Here is a 22,724-nt window from a genome sequence, read left to right on the forward strand (position 1 = left end):
GGTTACAGTTTAAAGGAACCCTCCCTGATGGTGCAGTGGTTAAAGCACTCAGCTGCTAACCAAAAGGTCGGCAGTTCAAACCCACCAATTGCTCCACAGGAGAAACATGTGGCAGTCTGCTTCCATAAAGATTACAGCCTCGGATACCCTATAGGGCAGTTCTGCTCTGCCCTGCGTGGTTGCTATGAGCTGAAATCAACTCAAGGGCAACAGGTTTTGTTTTGGTTTTATGGTTGCAATTTAATGAGGATAATAAAGCAGTTAGGTGTATCTTGTTTCTTGAGGGCACTAAGAAACAACAAATAAAAATCCTTCTTAAGGACCTATGCTGATATAGGTGAATACACATTTTTTAAAATTTATCTTGAAATGAATGTATTTTGAAGTTTGCAGTGATAAATACTGAGAACAAAGCAGCTTAAACTCTCAGAAAAAACAATAATTATGTCAGTTTATTGGTTAGTTGATTATACTTTCTATATACAATCTATGCAAAAGAAAATCTCTGTTGACAGACTTCAGCATATAGTAGGGGTTTGAATACTGTCCTCCAATAATGGTCTCAATTTAAATGTTGTGATTTGCGTGTAGATAGTAATGGTGAGTTTTCTGTAGGAAATATTGATGAGAAAATAGGATTAGAATTTATGCAGGTCTGAAATCAGGGAAAAAAAAGACAGTCATGTTTCTCTGCATCTACACGAATAGAGAAAACAACTGACGTTTTATGTTAGAATAAAAAAGATGAGAAGAGAAACAACACTTTTAATAAAAGGTTTAAAGCAGGCCATCCTGGAATTAGTTTCCTTGGTTAGAATCCAAATTCTGTCACTCTTTGATCTCAAGGGAAATTGCTTAACCCGCTAGACCTCAGTTTTCTCATCTGTAAATTCTGTATTTAAGGAAAAAAAGACAGAAAACAACTTCATAGGACAATTAAGAAATGAATGTATATAAAGTCCGTGTCACAAGGACTGTGAATTAGCTTCATCGTTTTACCAGCCTGCTCAGGAAATAATGATGTAGTCCAACAATACAAATGTGCTAGGCGAGTGACATTAAAGTTTTGAGTCCCCAGAAGTAGATACTGATATTACATACTTCTGAACTCTGTTGAGTAGTATATGCCAAAAATAAAAGAACTTTATTTGATATAAGATAGACTTCTATGGTGACACCTGTGAGAGCCAGAACTTGACTGCCTTGATTTTCCAGGTCTTGCAAGTTTTTTGCCTTTGACAAGGTGCACTCTTACCACTTTTATATCACTCATTTTAGTGGAAAATGTTTGCGTTTTTCTTCTCTTTCAGGTTTTTCCCCTGCACAGATTCCAGCTTTCACAGGTTTTACGTAGTTTTTCATATTTAGTCAATGATTCAATGATACCTCCAGCTTTTTCTCTGTGAAGTTGTGTTTTACACTGAATGAACCCAGATGTTATTTTATTTATATATACATGTACACATACACACACACATATATCTTATCATCTTTTACTGCACTTTCTATTCAAATTTCTAATCTGTTAATTCGAGATTTATTAGAATTATATGTTAATATGGAGTAAATGCAACTATTAAAAAAACCTTGAAAAAAGCTCCAATGCTCCAGTCCTTGTCTCTTTGCTTCTCTTTTTGTGATGTTAGCAGCCTTTGGAAAGCAGTAAGTAGATAATTCATTAGGAGTGGCAAATGCCGATAGCCTAATTCAATTATTCCTTCTTCACTTATTAGTTACAATATTTCAAGAAAGAGAAATATTCTTTTGTTAACCATGTTGTTACTCGGTGGTACCTCATATAGAAAAATCAAAATGTTTGGCTTTTGTTTAATTTATTTACCAGTTATTGAGATAATAACTTCTGAAAAAATGAGCAATAAGTATATTTTATCATTATGATATCTTAACGTTAGTAGCCTGTGTATAATCAAATTATCCAGTTTTTGAGAGTGGAAGCCTATGCAAGTTGGTTTCTAAATCCTTTTGATAAGATCCTACTAGACATTAAGAGCTTCCCTTTTTTCTGAAGTGATAAGGATCAACTCAATGGCAACGAGTTTGTGAGTAGACTTACTAAAATGATAGATGGACAGATAGATAGATGGTAGATAAATACAGGTCCACTTAAAAACCTGTGTATGAAAATATATAGTGACTTTATTCATTAAAAAAAAGTGCCCAAATTGAGAATGGCCCAAATGTCCATTAGCTAGTGAATTTCGTACAATGGAATATTGAATTTTCAGAGATAAAAAAGAGTTGACGATACATTTAATAGCATGTGTTAATCCCAAATACATTATGCTGAGCAAAAGACGGCAAATTCAAAAGGCTACATGCTATCTAATTTTACTGGAATCAGAAAAGGTAAAACTATAGGGAAATAAATCAGATTAGTGCTTGCCAAGGGTGGTGTGTAGGGAAGGGGTTGATTACGAAGGGTCACAAGAGAACTTTTTGAGGCGATGGAAATATTTTTAAAGTAATTATGGTAATTACATAGGTGTATGGGCTTGTCAAAATTTATAGAATGCACACTTAACATGGTGAATTTTATTATAAGTAAACCATATCTGAATAAATATCAAAAAAGGTAATATGGGAACTGTAAAAATGGCATGGGGGCAGTATCGGACCTCCTCCAGCCCACAAGGGGGAAGGAGAACCAAAATCAACAGCACAAGGCTGACTCCCATGAGGGTGGAGGCCAGACAAGCCACCTCTCTCCACCATCTTTACTAATTCTGATACCAACTGTCCCTTGCACAGCATTCTCTGCTTCTCTGTTGGGCTTGATAATCCATTGCAGTGGCCACACAGAACTCACAGACCATACTCACGATTATGGGATTTATTAGGGAAGTAACACATTACAATTCAGGTTCGGGAACACTAAGGATACAGTTCTTCCATTAGGACAGCCTCTTCCCTGCTGTGCTGGCAGGCACGGCTCTCCCTAACCTTAGGCCTCAGCCCAAAGGCACTCAGCTTTCAATCTCCATGGGCCGGGAGGCCCACCACACAGTCTCCTGCTGCTGGGTCTCTGCTGCTACCGCATCTCACTGTCTTCAGGGTTACAGCTTGCTTTCTCTCTCTCTCTCTCTTTTACTGTCTCTCTCTTGCTCTATCTCTATCTCTCTGTTGGTCTCCTGCTTCCAGGGACTTCTCAGTGCAGTGATCCCGGGTCCTGAGGACGCAATCTCTGCTCCTGGTTGTTCTTCCTTGGTGGTGGTAGGATCCTCTCTCTCTTCTGGAATTGGCTCTCTTTTAAGGCAAAACTGATCAATCCCCTTGATAGACCACAATTACACTAACGGTGCCACTCAGTCACCTGGATGGGAGTTGCAAGACCATGGCTAGAAAGGCCACAGAAAAAGCAGTCCGTTACACGGCAGGGACCTATAGATTAAAAGAGAAATGCCAACCACTTATAATGCGTGAAGCTTGTTTATCCTGATTTCCTATAAATATGTATGAAGACAATAAGAGGGTTGCTATGAGTCAGAATTGACTTGATGGCAGTGGGTTTTTGATATTAAACACTGGATATTTGATGATATTAAGGAATTACTGTTTATATTTGTGAATTAGGATACTATAGTTATATTTAAAAAAAGATCCTTATTTTAGATATACATAATGAATTTTTTCTAGATGAAATGACATAACTGTAATCTGCTCTGAAGAAATCATGCAGTGAGGAAGTAGTTATATGTGTATAGATGAAACAAGATTGGCCGTGAGTTGGTAATTATTGAAACTGGGCTATGAGTACATGAGGATCCATTGTACTATCTTCCCTACTTTTTATGTGTGAGATTTTTCTATAAAATTTTAAATTATAGCCATGTGTTGGATTCGACTCCACAGCAGCCTTTTTTTTTGAATGTTAGTAAATAGATTTGAACAGTACTAAATGAATACTTACAATGTCTAAATAGAGTAAATAGTCTTGACACACATACTGATGACGATCCAAGACTACAGCCTTCAGTATGGATTACACCTCAACGTACAACAAAAATCTTTACAACTGGACCAATAACCAACATGATGATAAATGGAGAAAAGACTGAAGTTGTCAAGGATTTCATTTTACTTGGATCCACAATCAACGCCCATGGAAGCAGCAGTCAAGAAATCAAACCATATATTGCATTGGGCAAATCTGCTGCAAAAGACCTCTTTAAAGTGTTAAAAAGCAAAGATGTCATTCTGAGGACTAAGGTGCACCTGACCCAAAAGCCTTGGTGTTTTCAGTCACCTCATATGCATGTGAAAGTTAAAGAAAGAAAAATTTTTTTTTTTTGGACAATGAAAAAGGAAGAATGGAGAATTGATACATTTAAATTATGGTGTTGGTGAAGAAGTTAAATAGCAAATGCCAAAAAACCTATTTCCTAAGAGCATTCTTTTCTAAACAACAAACAGAAAAAAACAAACAACAGAAAGAAAACAAAGTTTCTAAACAAGTCGAAGAACTAAAATACATGATGAGGTAACAGGACATTGTTTCTCAGAGTGTGGTCTGTGGATTCGGGGGCATTTGGAGATGCTATTTTAAAATAAAGAGCTGCTAAATCCTGGGCCCTGTGTATAAACTTGCTGGAAATACTACAAAAAACCTCCCCGGTTGATTTCAGTTTATCTTTCCAGCCTTTGTTTCTGTTCTCCTACTCCTCCAAACACAGTTTTGACCCTAGTCCCCCTCTCAGCCACTAAGAACCAATGTAGTCATATCTCAGTTAGTTAATAGAAAGTGTTTCTTCTGGGGAAAAAAAAAAAATTCTCACCATATCTGGCTGAAGATACCTGCATTCTAGCTCAGCTCAAATTGTACATCCGTCGTGAAGTCTTCACAGACCTGTCCTCAACCATAAAAAAAACTGTATTGAGGTAGAGTCAATTCCAATGCGTAGCCACCCTGTAGCGTGGGTTAGTTGCTAGGGTATTATTTCAGAATTTAACAGATTATGATCTAATTATATGTCTTTATGACTACCTTTTTGACCAGACTGTGAGCTACTTTTGGACAGGGAAAAAGAGGTACGGTTTTTATTCATTCATTCATTCATGTCAATTAGCATTAAGTAAAAAAAAATTTTTTTTTTATACTACCTAGGACATACGTTACTAATGTAATCTATGCTTTACAGACAGTAGGTTTATTCAGAATGAATTTTCTTCATACCCTTCCAGTCATAGAAGGGCATTTAATAACAGAAAAAATGTGGAAGTCAGCTTTAATATATTTTCCTCTCTTCAAAATGACATAAAAATACTATGTATAAAAAAAAACATGAAAGTGGTATATCAGTGAAAAATATGCTATTAAAAATGACTTTGTTAAATATCAGTTGTTCAGTTTTGTATTTTATTTAGCTTTGTTAAGCACAACTATACATATTTTAAAAATTAACTTGTAAACACCTCTTGAGTTTCATCATTACGTAATATTATTAAGCCTTATATACTAACATTAAATATACATATAAATACTTTCAGAAAATAATGCACCTTTTTAAAGCTAATGCAACTAATAATAGTAAGGGTAGTTAACATTAATGATCTAAATAACATATTTTTGCATCAATTGAGAAATTCATGCAGCTTTTTTTATTCATTTAATTTCAGTCGTGTTGCTTGATACAACAACTGTACTGGGAGAACTAGGATGGAAAACATATCCATTAAATGGGGTAAGTTTAAATGTCTTTTTAAAATTTGTCATCATTGTTAGGATATTAGAGTCTGTTATGACAAAGGAACAGTGGATCTTTGGAGTGAATTTTGACATATAACTTAATTCTCCCATAAAGTTAAAGTGCAGTTCTAACTGGTGAGCAATGAGAATTATATTTAAGTTAAACATCCTTGCTTTCCTCTAAATTAGTAGTTTTTAATATAGTATTTATGTGTGTAGTAACGTGTTGGCGCAATGGTTAAGAACTTGGCTACTGACCTAAAGGCTGGCTGTTCGAATCCACCCAGCAGCTCTGTGGGAGAAAGCCCTGGTGATCTGTTTTGTAAAGATTACATTCTAGAAACGCCTGTGGGGCTGTTCTGCCCTGACACATGGGGTTGCTGTGAGTCGGAATTGATTCGACAACAACAACAGTAACATTAGAATACTTTCCATATAAATATTTTCTTTAGAAGTAAGTTTCTATATGCACATTCAAGATACTCTTCTGTGTACATGTTTAATAAATTTGGTAATCTCGATGGGTGTGCATAAACAAATTTTAGATTATTATAACATCAATCAGCCAATCAATATTAACAATTTAGTTTTTATTAGAAACTCTGAGTTCATTCAACCAGGGTATATTTTTTTTAACTTAGCAAAAGGATACATCGTGATTAGGTTTTCCTTAGTTCTGAATACCCTGTTTTTACACAAATAATGCATGCCTTCTATGTTTGTTTGCCAACTGCACCCTCCCACCACGGAGGTATTTTCATAGGTGCCCTATGCTAGTTTTTTGTTTTTTTTTTTTTACAGCAACACGTAAAAAGAAAATTGGCATAGCGGTGCTTATGAAAATGTCTCACCAGGGAAGGTGAGGTTGTCAAACGTAGGAGGCACATGGTATTTGCGTAAAAATACAATAGTTGCTTTTGAGAGGCTTATAAAGATATGCAGTTTAGATAGTATAGTTTTTCAGTTGCTAACATTTTAGCCATATTTATGCTTAATTTTTTTATCTGTTTTGATATGTTTTGCATCATTTTTTACATTGGAGTGTATTTTGACTTTTTTTTCCTCTCTGGCCAAAATAAAAGCATCGGGTAATTTACAGAGCCTTTTAATTTGACTTTTGTCTATTTAAACAAAATCTTCAAAAATACAATCAACTATTTTTAAATTTACTTGGTCAGTTTTTCTTTCTTTTCTTGCAAATTATATTTTTCTCATCACATTCTTAGTTGATATTTTTCCATTATTTCTTCCAGTACATCTATAAATTTAATTCTAAAAGAAGCTGAGTCAAACATGTTTCATCTTTTTAAAAATCTTTTAAATATTTCTGTTTAACATTTTATGTTAACAGTTATTCATTAAAAATGTGTATTTTAACTAAAAAGCCCTATAAAAAGTTAAATCATCCTCTATTTGTTTATCAGGCACTTTGCTTCTTTAGATTTGTTTTATAGTCTGTGGTTTTATTTTTTCTGAAATTTTAGTTTTATTCCAGTAGCGCTCCCATGACACCATTCCTTAGAAAAATGTTCTTTTAAACTATGGTTTTGCTTTCATCTTCATTATCTTATTTCCACTAAGATGAATAAACATAAGTATTTGTTTACTGTGTTGAGTAAGTCACATTTATCATCACTACTTTCAAGAAATGTATGAAACTCTTCCCTAGAATATTCTTTCCAAGATGTAAGGATATCCTTTCCTCAGTATACAAAAGAAGTTATAAGAATTTACCTACAATTAAGTAGTTTAGAAACCCCATTTTTTCTGTCCTGTGAAGAAAAGTACAGAAAACGTTAAGATCATGTTATGAATGGTGTTATGTAGCCAGTCAAGAAATCATGTGAGTGACAGCAGGCGTTAAACCCCTGCCCTAGTGATGGGATTTGTCTTTATCAGGCTGCGTTTCAGAGCAAACTGGTAACCAGGAGACACAGAGTCACAAACGAACGGACTGCTGTGATTTTTCTAATGATTTTGACATTATAAAATATCATTTCTATCACAGTATGATGAATATATTTTTATAACAGATATGAATGAAGCTATATGAATGAGACAAAATAAGGAAGTGAATCAAAGGGAGCAATATAAAACAGACTACATAAATACTTTTAAAAAAAGCGCTACAACTTCAAGGTTTTTCTCATTTATTGAAGGTTACATTATTGGTAAGAATGAAGCTTTAATTCATGCTACTTATAGGTTAAACCAAGTAAGAAAATGGTAAGGATGAAGAACTTTGACAAAAGTGTACCAAAAACGTCAAGAATGAAAGTAATCTACACATTAGTACGCTTTAAGTAATTTTAGAGCTAAAGAATCTGTTAGTTTATAAGATTTAAATCAGCATGTATATCTAATTTTTAAACTTCTTATTATACTTAATTGAACATTGTATGATTTTTGCAGGTTCTCAGGCTTATTGTGTCATGCTAATTTAAATGGCCATTTTGACACCTTTTTTTTCAGAAATACTATTCAGTTGTTTTTTATAAATATATTATGGGTAGAAAAGACAAGCAGGTCATATGTTTGGCAGTTTTATGATGTAAAGCATACCTGGTTTTTAAGTAAATTATTACCTAGAAATTATAACTGACAAAAGTTTCTTTCCATAAAGGTTGAACTAAGAGATATTTTTGAAGTCATATGATGTACTGTACAAAATGTAGGTGATTTAATAGATTTGTTTGATTTAAAATGGCCTTTCAATAGCAGTATCTTGCTGATGTTATTCCAGGGGTGGTAGATGTGTGTTGTAGAATGTAATCCGATGCCTAGCAACCCTATATGACAGAGTAGAACTGCCTCATAAGGTTTCCTAGACTGTAAACTTTATGGGAGCAGAGCGTCAGGTCTTTTCTTCTGCTGAGCGGGTGGTGGGTTGGAACCACTAACCCACTAACCGTTTGGTTAGCAGCTGAGCACTTAACCATTGTGCCATCAGGGCTCCTGTTACAGGGATAGGGATTCACAACATGACTGTGTACAAAACCATTATTGATCATTTGAGTAGGAGGCAAGCCTGGTTAGTGAATATGGAAAATAGATGTAAGTAGTCTTGACAAAGTGACTTTTTGGGCTTGCAAAAATGACCACAGATTGTATTAGTTTTCTGAAATGAATTTTCTTAACTCTCACTTGTGCAAGGATTATAAATATACTGACTTTCTCTTTTAATCGAACTATAGAATTCAATTTGACAAACTGCTATTCTGTGCTCCTATGGACCAGCTGCCCATTAATGTGTTTAAGACAGATTTTTCTCCACTCAAGCAGTATTGTGATACAGAGAAAAAAAAAACATACCCAGGGCCATCGAGTCTGTTCCAACTCATAGCAATCCTATAGGACAGAGCAGAACTGCCACATAGCATTTCCAAGGAGTACGCGTGGATTCGAACTACTGACTTTTTGGTTAGCACTTAACCACAATGCTACCAGGATTTCCTGTACAGAAATAATTTTACATAATATTAAGTGTCTTCAGGTAGTTTATAGTAATGTTTTGTGAATAAATAATACACTGAGAGATTAATTCTGGTCAGGGGATCTTGGGGTGGAGGGAGGTGGTGTATCAGCTTCATCTTACAAAATGTGTTGGATTTCATGTGGGCAGCAAAAGAAGATAGAACACAGCTTCTAGGCAAAGGGAGTGGCTTGACCAGAGGTACAGGAAATGTTGCATGTGTTCATTAAGTTTTAGGAATTTTGAGAATCATTTGACTGGAATACAGTGGAGTGGGGGAGTGTGGTGAGAAATAAAACCGTAATCATTGCCTGAAGCCAGATTGTGGAAGATGTAGAATTTGAGCAACTTGATCAAAAAAAAAAAAAAAATTTTTTTTTTTTTAATTGATCTGGATAGTGCATGCTCAGCCCCAGGAAGTGAAAGTAAAATGTTTCTGCATTTACTTAAATAACAAAAGGTTACTGAAGGTTTCTTGTGTTTGAGACCTTTGGGAAACGAAGTCCCTTTATAAAATTGGAAGGAAAATATGCTCAAAATATAGGTGACCTGACATTATTGATATAATGAGAACAGAGTAAAGCAAATAATTGTATTTGTATAGAGATTGACGATTTGAGAAGAGACTGAATGTGTCAGAGAATTTGTGAATAAATGATGGTAATTCTTACTGTGCTCTCACTTTCTGATGTCAACTTTGTGTTTATATAATTAAAAGCTTATAGGAACTTTATCCTATAAATGTCTCCTCCATCCATCCTTTATTTGTCAACACAATAGATCAAGATAATAAAATTATGATAATCGAGGGTAGTAGCTAACAGATTGCCTTGATAATCAATGAAAGAAAGTTGCATGGATAAAATTTTTGGCATTACAGAAGTTATGAAATGCTTTCACAAACATTGAGTATTGACATATACCCTGGCTTTTCTGTTTGTGATGAATAACTAATAACCCAAATCCACTGCTGTCTAGTTGATTCAGCGAATAACCAGTTAATCCAAAATCTTACTCTGTAGAAAACCTGAGGACCCACGTAAATTTAGAAAATCTCTTGGGAAGGTCTAGTTTTTACTAGTGTTCAAGAAGTCATGCCATTTTTAATGCTAATGAGAAAACAAAGAAACATGAAATGCACTGCTCGTTTGCAGTAGCTTTTACAAAAGAAGAAATTAAAATACTTATCTCCTGGGTTTATTCCTGTGATTTGAAAATGCTATGAAAGAAAACCTTTATAAATTTTCTTGAAATGTTGAGCTCTCATGGCATTTTTCTTTTTTTATTCAATGCCAGTATATCACGTTGTAAATTGAAGGTAAAATACAATTATAATAAGAGGACCTGTAGTTGGATGTGATATTCAGTAACTTCAAAAACCCGTTATAGATAGGGTTCCATTCAGTGCCGCACAGCAGAGGGTATGCTCAAATAACCCTTTTGTGAACCATTTATTTTCCGTTTTGAATGTTTTCTTGATATCATGGGTTTTCATTAATGGAAGCATGTTGAATCACTAAGTGTGCCTGAGTTTTTGTTAAGTAGTATGGATTTTTTTTTCTTGCTCCTTTCCGCAAGCCTAAGTTAAGTGCTTAGTGGTGCATAGGCAGTACCACTAATTTTACCCCAGAGTCCCCACTGGGGTCTATTGGTACATATGTGTAACAAATAAAACTTTTCAAAATTTATGTTTTTCCTGCCAAAAATTCAGCCACCTCATACAATACCTTGTAAAAACAGTAATTTGTGGCATGCGCCAGTTATTTCAGTTTCAAACAGTCATGAAGGCCCCTGCCTTGTGGCAGCACACACTGTCTGTGGTGCAGAAGCTTCCCAATAAACCTTTGGAGGCAGAAAAAGTACTTGGTGCCTAGAGGCACCCGTGATCACAAAAAGGAAAAGAAGTCGCTGCTAATAATCAAAAAAAGAAAAGGCTTTGTAAAATATTAAAAAAAAAAATCATGATTTAAAAACATCTTGTTTCCTTTGAGCTTTTAGTAATCATGCTTGTTATCGCTTAAAGTTTAATAATTTGGGTAGCCACATACTAGTTATTATGGGTACTTACACCTGAATAAAACTTGGTAGTTAAAATACAGCATTTAATAATAACAGTAATTCTCTAAGATATTATTTAATTTTTATTTAGATTACAAATACTTAATGTTAACAGAGGGAACTTATTTTTAAGCATCCTATCGACTCGTGAAAGAATCACTTCACCATTTATTTTTAATCACTGTAATATTTTGAGTAATAAAATTAAAGATATTGTCCTAGATATCTTTTTTTTTTTTCATTCTTCTCTTTTTAACTGTGAGGTAAAAAAACAAGCAAACAAACAAAAGAAAAAACAAACTCACTGGCATCGAGTCAGTTCTGACTCATAGAGACCCTGTAGGACAGAACAGAACTACTCCATAGGGTTTTCAAGGAGTGCTGGTGAATTCAGACTGCCAACCTTTTGATTAGCAGCTGAACACTTCACCACTATGCCTCCAGGGCTCCAATTATGAGGTAGTTAAGTTTAAAAACTCATCTTTTATGTATATATCATGGGTCAGATATTTATTATATACATAAATACAGGCACTGCAATATTCAAAACTAAATTTCCTTTTCAACAGTGAAATTAAGAGAAAAATTTAATAAGAGAAAATGGGGCTGTTGAATATTAGTTTTTACTTTTTATTAATGATGACGACTAGAGATTGGTAAGCTTTGTTTTCTGGTTTTATATATCATATAAAAATATATTTTACATGTTATGACTTAGATGATTATTAAGGCTTGAGTAATGCAAGAATCATGAAAGATCTGTGCTCTTCACTATTAGACATAATGGATTTGTGTAAGGAAAATTAACCTGAAACAGTTTGAAAAATAGGGATGCATGTCTAGATAATTTAGGGACTCATGTTTAAATAACAGTTATGAATGAACCTGATAGCCAATGATTTTTTTTTTAATAAGTAGAAGCATATATTATAATTAAGTGGTGTAAAAAGATACTTTATTCAATAAATCAGAGCACATCAAATCCTAATATCACTCCTCTAAAGATAAAAATTCAAAGATTGAATGTATTTATGGTATAAAGTGGAATATCTACTAATAATTTCCATTTTATATTATAATTTCTGTATTTCATATCGTAAGAACCTATTTATTGTAGTACAAAACTTCCAGATTGCATTTTGATCCATTTTATAATGGAAATTACCCAAAACTACCATGTATGTCTTTGAATTTTGAAAATATAAACTTAGTGGTAGTTTATGATAAAACTGGATTGTTTTTAGTTATTGCTTTCAAAACTGACATCTGTATAATTTTTCTTCTGAAAAACTTAATGCACATATATGATAGTTTTCTAAATATGTGTCATATTGATTTTAATCATGGTGTTTCATATTTCAGTGAAATGCATTAGATTTTATGAATTGATCAATTATTTGATAATCTAATGGATAGATATGGACTTAAATATATATTTTATAGATATGACTGGCACAAAGCAATCAATCATCTAAATGCACATTTCTTTAACATTAGTGTTTATAAGCAATTTAATAGCTATGTGATGTTAATCTTTATCCACACAAGGGGTACTAAATAGTACCCATCTCATTAGATTATTGTGAGGATAAAATGACTTAATGTATGTGAAGAACGTAAAAGAATGCCTGGCTCATAATGAGCACAATATAAACATATCATCATCATCATCACCCTTATCATTAGGAGTACTGTGGTGACCCTATATATTTTGAAGAAATGGCATAGCTATAGATCTTCATGTAGGTTTTTTACTTTCTTGCTTTTTCCTGAATCACATTTCTTCACATATAGTTCCTCTCCAAAACCACAAACAAAAATTAAGTTTTCAGCTGTCACAGCTATTATGTAATTGGCTGGAACATCTACTTAGTTTCACCGGTCATCATATTATTTAATTTTCACTAAACTTTTCTTTTTTGCAATGAACTGTCATGGAAATTTTCACATTCTCTTCACTTCAATCACTATCAGTTGTGGTTGGCTTTATTTTCAAGCCCATTTAATCTAAAAATAATAAATCAAGCCTTCATGCCTCTTTTTACATGACATTATTATTATTCGTTATAAATCAATAAAAGAAAACTTCAGAGCTTTCCTGTGCAGTGCAGGTTGAGCAGTGGACCATGATACTCTCAGGAGCTTGTTGAAATTTATTTCTCATATCTTGGTTTCACAGGAGGCACAGTGTAAGTTTCTGACCCATGATATTCAAATTATGGAGTCATGAGTCTCAAAAATGCATCGATTCATTAATTTTTCTTGAAATTAATTTATAGATAATACAGTTCTTATTTAACTCTTAATGATGTATTCTCCTTTAAAAATATTTCTGAGGTTTACCTGAAGAAGAAATAAGCTTGAATGTGTGAGTTCCTTAAGAAAGGACAGTGCAGAAAAATAAATAAGGTACCAGATATATCTATTGCTGTAAAAATGCTGTGAAACAAATTATCCTGGAATTTAGACACTGAAAACAAAAGACACTTACTACTGCTCATAGGTCTATGGATGATCAGGACCTGAGTGCTCTAGCTGGACTTATCCTCTGTCCGCTGGCAGGTGTAGTGGGGAAAGGCAGGCCTAGAATGGTCTTCTCTGAGGTGGCTAGTCTTCACAACGTCCAGAAGACTACACTACTCTGGACTTGTTCACATGGTGACAGCAGAGATCCACGATAAATGAAAGCTCCTAAGGCCTCTAATGCAGATTTAAAAAAAATTAACAGCTGTGGTTGAGTGGATCCCAACTCATAGCAACCCCATGTGTGTCAGAGTAGAACTCTGCTGTGTAGCATTTTCAGTGACTGATTTTTCAGAAGTAGATCACCAAGCCTTTCTTTTGAGGTGCCTCTGGGTGGACTTGAACCTCCAATCTTTCAGTTAGCAGCCAAACACATTAACCATTTGTACTACCAGGGAATTCCTAACGCGGATTCAACAGGTGAAGAAATAGACTCCGTCTCTTGAAGGAAGGACCTGAAAAGTCACATTATAAAGGGCATAGCTACAGAGAAAGATGGAGAATCTGGGCAATTGTTCTAATCAGTCGACCACACTAGACAATAAACATATTTTAAAGCCATTATAAATTACAGAATAAATACAAACAGAGGACAAATTGACCAAGCAATACCAAAGAACCAAAAAGAAAGAGAGCTAAATATGTATAAAATACAGTGTCTGAAAAATAATTATTCTATTAGTTGAGGAAAATAAATGTTTAGTAAGAGCTTTTTTTCAAGTAGCTACAGATTTTGAAAGAAAAGACCATGAATTCTTACTAGCACAATACTGGATGAAATAAAAGAGTAAAATAGAGACTGTGTTCACCTTGTTTCATTAGCCATTTACTTGAAGCCCTGTTACATCCATGTAATTGAATTTTACACCCACTCTGATGTTCTTTCTTGGTTTCTTATTCTCAATATTACTTAAACACATTGTATGAGGTGACCTGTATCAAACCTGTATCACAACTGTTCCCCATAACACAAAATAAACTGTGTAAATAGAAGCTACAATGGAATTTTAGAGCAACTCAATTCATGATTGTACTGTAGGGAACTCTTTGCCTGCAAGAGTCTCTAGTACGATATGCAAATGCTTATATCCTGACCACATGTAGTGTAGCCTGTACTCAGAGCAAACAAAACCAAAGAAGTTACTGGCACTGAACCGTTTATGATGCATTAAAAAACAAATGAGGATTTTCAATCAATATCGCACCTTATACACATGCACCTTAACCACCCCTGACAACAAAAACTTGAGAAATAAGTAAAATATGTACAAAAAATGGCCTCAGATTCTAGAACATCAAATGGTGAGGTGAAGAAACAACCTGAGTACCTAGTGGAAGTAAAGGCAGAATGCAGCCAGCAGGAAAACAGATTAGTGAATTGACCACACCGCGTTAGCTGGCACAGAGAAGCATGACCATTTTGGGACAGCATTGAAAAACAACCTGGAATGAGGAACCCAGGAAAGTAAACACAGGGAGAGCACAGGTGGTGGAAGAGATTCTGTGCAAACAAGCCAGGGAAGGAACGACAAGGTGGGCAGGATGGGGCATCCCTGAGGAGGGGAAGCATGGGAGTGGTGTAGCTCTGAAACCAGGGAACCAAGGGGAAGTGTCTCTGGAGCAAAGTGAGGCAGACTGAGTCATCAGAGCCTTAGAGAAGGAGAGAGTGTAGACAGGGAATGCACATTTGTAACGGAGTAAAGGGGAGGACAATGGCAATGGGTTCAATTTGGTTTTTGGTAAAGGGAAAGATCAGAGGGGTGGATGAGAGCTCCACCCCCTCTGGTGAGTGCAAGAAGGGAGGGAGATAGGAATTAGTTCAAGGATTGCTTGTTGGTGGAGGCACCCAGCCATTTATACAGGCAATACCCAGTAAGGAGTCAACACACAAAGTGACAACTTCACCCCCCATCCCCAAGAACTGGCCCTGTGCAGGCAGTCCTCCCTTGCTGTTCCTGCTGACTTCCCTTCACTCCGCTCCTTTCCCAGAGATGCCTGCCATCTGTGTTAATGCGTACCCTGAGGTGCAAGAGGCCTGAGCCAAGACATGCAGGCCCAGCCACATCCACCAAAAGTTCAGGACAAATTGAGGTTCAAGAGGCCCACAAAGATGCACATGTGCTGATGCATGCAAGTTTGGTTCCACCTTCCACCTCTTCCTGAGGTAAGACCATCTGCGCAAACCCAAGCAGGCTCCACTTCACTCTTCACCCCATCCTGCACTTGTAGGCCTTTGCCCCTTACATCTCCCATCCACAGTCCCCTCCCAGCTGAGCAGGACTCCATGCTTTCCTCAGCGAATATCTCTCCTGGCCGAATAGGGCTCCGTGCCCTATCCTACAAAACCCCCAAAGCCCCCCCTCCAGCTGAGCAGCACTCTGCTCCCTGCTGTGCCGACAACACCTGCCCTCCACTCCGGCAGAGCAAGATTCCATGCCCTTCTTACCTGCCTCCCTTACCTGAGTGGGACTCCATGCTGTCCTCTGCCAACCCCTTCCTGGCCGTGTTAGCCTCTGTGCCCTATTCTGCCCCTCTCTGTGCCTCTGGATCATACTAACTGCTCATGGCAATGAAGAGGGAATACATTATCCCTGCAGTGCTGTGAAAGGATGCTGACCCACCTGACACCTTGTGTCTCACATAAGGGAAAAGACCTGTTGGCACAGCAACAAGCAATCTTCTAAGAGAAATCATGTGACCTAATAAACATGGGAGCATAGTGTGTTTGCAACCCACCATACCCAGCAGTGAGAAGAAAGCACATCTAGTTGACCAACAGTTCCAAACCCATACAGTCCAGATAACTGGCAGCTTCATGGTCATATGCATACTGATACTACATCAATTAAAACAATATAAAGGAAGGTAAACAATATTAAAAAAGAATCAAAACAATACAAAAAGGCAAATAAACATAAATTCAATAAAGAAATATATAAACAAATATAACACAACCTTAATGCCTTGAATACAGCAGTCAGTTACAAATTGTGTGAAGAAACAAGATACGATGGCTTCAGGCAAATGAGCAAAATAAAGGGATGGAAATCTTTGCTGAGGAAGAACTGATAATAGATCTATCTGACAAGGAATTCAAAAGACTAATATTTAGGCTCCTCAAAGAGATAAAGGAAAATAGAGAAAAAACTCTAGAAGAATTTGGGAAAACAATATAAGAACTAAATGATAAATTCAATAGAGAAATAAAAGCCATACAAAAAAGACTAGAAATTCAGTAGATTAACAATAACATCAGGAATATAACTTAATGGAAGGATACAGAAGTAGAATCAATTCAATAGAAGAAGGAATCAGTGAAATAGAGGACAAACCCCTTGATACTAACTTGTTTAAGGAACAGTCAGAAAAATGAAGAAAGCCTGATGGCTATGTGGGACACCATCAAGAGAAATAATATACACATATTAGAAATTCCAGAAGGAGAAGAAAGGTAAAAGAATATGGAGAGAATTTTTGAAGACATACGGGCAGAAAACATTCCCAATATCATAAGAAATGTGACGATTTCTATCCAAGAAGCTCAACGAACTCCATACAGGATAAACCTTGAAAAAAATTCCCCAAGACATAGATAATCAAACTTTTCAGAATCAAAGACAAAAAAAGAATTTTGAGAGCAACATGAGGAAAACAAAAATCATCTACAAAGGGAACTCAATAAAAATACGCACTGATTTCTTATCAGAAACCACGTGAGCAAGAAATCAATGGGATTACATATACAGAGCCCTGAAAGAAAAGAACTATGTATCCAGCAAAACTGTGTTTCAAAAATGAGGGTGAAATTAGGTCATTCTCAGATAAGCAGAAATAAAAAGAATTTGTAACTACCAGACCAACCGTACAAGAAATATTGAAAGTAGTCCTTTGGATAGAAAGCCAGTGACATCACACTGCAACCTGAGATAAAGACACGTGACATTACCCAGATACCAAGGCAGGCAAAAGCTTCAAAAAGTAAACAAAAGCTACAAAATAGGTTAAAGGTGATCAGAGATATAAAGAAGTTAAGATGACAACTTAAAAACAAAAGGGGGAATGAATGGTGTAGTTATAGAACTTCCATATGCAGAGAAATTCAAGGAGATCTCAAGATATAACAACTGTTTTAAATTTAGGATGACAAATACAGATTTCAAGGTAACCATAAAGAAAAGTAATAAATCTACACACCAAAATGAAAAGAAAAATAGATAAATAAAAAAAAAAGACTCAGCAAACACAACGGCAACAATAACAAATGAAAGGAAAATAAAATCCATATACAAAAAGAACTCTTCACAGAATGTAAAGAACAATAACAACAACAAACCCATGAACACCACAAAAAAAAAAAAAAAAAACCAAAAAAGTGGCAGCAGTAAGTACATTCCTATGGATAATTACTCTGCATGTAAATGGATTAAATGCATCAGTGAAGAAGCAGAAATTGGCAGAATGGATTAAAAAAAAAAAAGATTCCTCAATATGTTGTCTACAAGAGACACATCTTAGACACAAAGACATAAAAAAGTTAAAAATCAAAGGATGGAAAAATATACCAAGCAAACAGTGACCAAAAGAGAGCAGGAGTACCAATATTAATTTCTGATAAAATAGACTTTATGTCAAAATCCGTTATAAGAGACAAAGAAGGACACTATATAATGATTAAAAGATCAATTCACCAAGAAGACATAACAGTTATAAATATTTATGCCCCAGTGCCAGAACTCAAAAATTTATAAAGCAAACATTAACAGAATTGAAGAAAGAAACAGATCTGCGATAACAGTAGAAGATTTTAACACACCACTTTTGATGATGTACAGAAGAACTAGAAAGAAAGTCAACCGAGGTACAAAAGACCTTAACTACACTCTCAACCAACTGGACCTCACAGACATATACAGAACACACCACCCAACAGCAGAAAAATACATATTCGTCTCCAACACTTGTGGAACATTCTCCAGAATAGATTATATTTTAGGCCATAAGACGAGCATCAATACATTTAAAAAGAATGAAATTATACAAAGCACCTTCTCTGACCATCGCGGTATGAAACTAGAAATCTCTAACACAAAGAACAAGACAAATAAATACATGGAAATTAAATAAAATACCACTAAAAAAAACTATTGGGTAATGAAGAAATCACAAGTGAAGCTAAAAAATACTTAAGATTAAATAAAATTGGAAACACAACATACCAAAACCTTTGGGGTGCAGCAAAAACAGTGCTTGGAAGGGTGTATAACAATAAGTGCATACATTAAAAAAGAAGAAAGGCCCAAATTAAATAACCTGACAACTTGAACAAATAGAAAAGGAAGAGCAAAAGAAGACCAAGTATGTGAGAAGAAAGGAAATAATAAAGATTAGTGCAGAAATAAATGAAATAAAGAACAGAAAAACAGTAGAAAGAACCAACAAGACTATAAGTTGGTCCTTTTAAAGGATGAATAAAATAGACAAACCACTGGCAAAATTGACAGGAAAAAAATGAGAGGATTCAAACAACCAAAATAAGAAATGAAGTTGAAGACATTACAACAGATCCAACTGAAATAAGGAGGATCATAACAGAATACTATGAAAAACTGTATTCCAACAAATTTGAACACTTAGAAGAAATGGACAAATTTCTAGAAACACACTACCTACCTAAAATAACAAATAGTCTTGGAAAATCTAAACAGACTCATAACAAAAGAAGAGATTGAAGATGTCAACAAAAAACTTCCAGCCACAATGAAAAAAAGTCCCAGCCCAGGTAGTTTTCTGGGGAAGTTTACCAAACTTTCAGAGAAGAGCTGACATCATTTCTGCTCAAACTCTTCCAAAACATAGAAAAGGAAAAAAATATTCCCCAACTCATTCCATGAATTCAGCATCACCCTGATACCAAAACAGGGTAAAGACACCACAAAAAAAGAAAATTACAGACCAGCATCCCTCATGAGTATGGACCCAAAAATCCTCAATGAAATTCTAACAGCATTCAATAACATATCAAAAAAAATCATACTTCACGATCAGGTGAGATTCATACCAGGAATGCAAGGATGGTGCAACATTAGAAAATCAGTTAATGTAATTTGCCACATAACTACAACAAAGAAGAGTCACATGATCATTTCAGTTGATGCAGAAAAGGCATTTGATAAAATCCAACACTCCTCCCTGATAAAAACTCTCAGCAAAATGTGAATAGAAGGGAAGTTCCTCAATATAATTAACAGCATATGTGCAAAACCAACAGCCAACATTATTCTCAGTGGGGAAATACTGAGAGCCCTCCCCTTGAGAACAGGTATTAGACAGGAATGACCACTGTCACCACATTTATTCAGTAGTGTACTGGAAGTCTTAGCCAGAGCAATAAGACAAGAAGGGGAAATAAAGGGTATCCAAATTGGAAAGGAAGAAGTAAAATTATCTCTGTTTGCAAGCAACTTGATTCTTTACATGGAAAATCTCACAGATTCCACAAGAAAGCTGCTGGATCTAATGAAATAATTCAGCAAAGTGGCGGGGTACGGGATCAACACACAAAAATCAGTTGTGTTCCTTTACACTAACAAGGAGAGCTCTGAAAAGAAAATCAAGAAAACAATACCATTTATTATAGCTCCAAAAGAATAAAATACCTAGGAATAAACCTAACCAGTGATGTAAAAGACATACATAGTGAAGACTATAAAACACTCAGCAAGGTATTAAAAATGACTTTCATAAATGGAAAATATTCCATGCTCATTGATTTGAAGACTTAACATTGTGAAAAGATCACTACTACCCAAAGTGATCTATAGGTATAATGCAATCTCAACCCAAATTCCAACAACATTCTTTGCCAGATCAGAAAAGCATATCACCAACTTTATATGGAAATGGAAGTGACCCTGAATAGCCAAAGGAATATTGAAGAAGAACAAAGCAGGAGCCTTCATCCCCCCGATCTCCGAACATACTATACAGCCACAGTAATCAAAAAGCCTGGTACTGCTTCAATGACAGACACATAGACCAATGAAATAGAATTGAGAACCTAGAAATAAATCTATCCATCTATGGGCAGCTGATTTTCGACACGAGTTCAAAATCCATTCAATGGGGAAGAAGCAGTCTCTTTAACAAATTGTGCTGGGAAATCTGAATATCCGTTTACAGAGAAATGAAACAGGATCCATACCTAACACCATAAACAAAAGCTAACTCAAAATGGATCAAAGACCTAAGTACTAAAGCCAAAACTGTAAAGTTACTGGATAGTAATATGGGGACAAAACTCTGGGACCTAATTTTTTTCAGTAATAGATTATCAAACACAACTACTAATATACAAGCAATAGAAGACAAGTTAGATAACTGGAACCTACTAAAAATTACTTAGTCATCAAAAAACTTCTACAAAAGAGTAAAAAGAGAACCTACAAATTGATAAAAAGCTTGGAGAATGATATATCTGATAAGGGTCTAACTTCTAAAATACATAGAAAACTTCAACAACTAACAAAAAAAGACAAACAACCCAATTAAAATATGGGCAAAGGATATGAACAAACACCTCACCAAAGGGGACATTCAGATGACCAGCAAACACATGAAAAGATGCTCATGATCATTACTTATTAGAGAGATGCAAGTCAAAACTACAATGAGATACAGTCTTATCCCTGCAAAAATGGCACTGACCCCCCCACAAAAAGCACAAATACTGGTGAGGTCATGGGGAGACTGGAATCCTTATCCACTGCTGATGGAATTGAAAATTAGTTCAACCACTATGGAAAATGGTGTGACACCTCCTTAAAAAGCTAGGAATAGAAATACTCTACGATCCAGCAATCTCACTCCTATGTATAATACCCTAGAGAATTAAACTGCTGACCTGAACAGGTATAGACATACCTACATTCGTTGCACCATTATTCGCAATAGCAAAAAGATGGAAACAATCTTAACTGCCCAACAACAAATCAATGGATAAACAAGCTGTGGTAGAGATACACACAATGGCTATACAGTGCAGCCATAAAGAATAATTATGAGTTTTCAAAATATAACATGGATGAATCTGGAGGACATTAATGCTGAGTGAAATATGTCCATCACAAAATGAAAAATGTTATATGATCTCCCTATTATAAAAAGACAAAAATAGGTATACATACAGAAACCATTCCCCACCCCCCACCAGGGATGGGAGGGAGAGGGAGGCGGAATCGATTTCTAGGTAGTAGACACTTGTTAATTTTCATGGTGGGCAAGGCAATACTGAATAAGGGTGAAGTCAGCACAACCTGATCAAGATAAAAGATGACACTAAGAAGTACACAACAATAAGGGATGATTTTGGTAAAAGCCAAAGCATACACAATTTTGCAACAATAGTAATAACTGGCAAAAAATATGTGTGGTTCCTAGATAGGTATGTATGCCTATGTATATATAGGTAAGCACATATGAATAGATGGGTGCACATGTATAGGTGTTTCCATAGGCAAATGTATATACATGTTCATGGGTGCTGCATATATATTCACATATAAAAGCACATAGAGGGTACAGTTATGGGGACTTCCTAGATATGACCAAACATCTTGCATGATTAGGTTACTGGATTTGAGATCTTAAGTCCACAGTCTTGGGGAACAACTTGGTCAATCGGCATAACATAGCCAGTAAAGATATTGTTCAACATCCTAGTTTGGGGAGTAGTGTCTAGAGTCCTAAAAGCTTGCAAGTGGCCATCTAAGATATAACTATTGGTCTCTTATGCATCTGGAGCAAAAGAGAAAGAAGGAAACCAAAGACTCAAAGAAGAAACTAATCTATAGATCTCATAGTTAACATAAACCACAGCCTAACCTATCTTGAGACCAGAAGAACTAGATGGTGCCCGGCTACGACTATTGTACATTCTGACCAGGAACACAATAGATGATACTGGATAAA

At 35.4% G+C, this 22,724-nt stretch overlaps 1 protein-coding gene across 1 annotated transcript in view; it reads left to right on the forward strand.

Moving 5' to 3' along the window:
• Positions 1 to 22,724, forward strand: part of EPHA6 (EPH receptor A6) — a 1,119,052-nt gene that overhangs the window by 79,317 nt on the left and 1,017,011 nt on the right. Inside the window, 1 exon segment of the mRNA XM_049857907.1 lies at positions 5,635 to 5,699. Coding sequence (XP_049713864.1) covers positions 5,635 to 5,699 — 65 coding nt within the window.

The sequence above is a fragment of the Elephas maximus genome, chromosome 18 (genome assembly GCF_024166365.1).
Source record: "Elephas maximus indicus isolate mEleMax1 chromosome 18, mEleMax1 primary haplotype, whole genome shotgun sequence".
NCBI lineage: Eukaryota > Metazoa > Chordata > Mammalia > Proboscidea > Elephantidae > Elephas > Elephas maximus.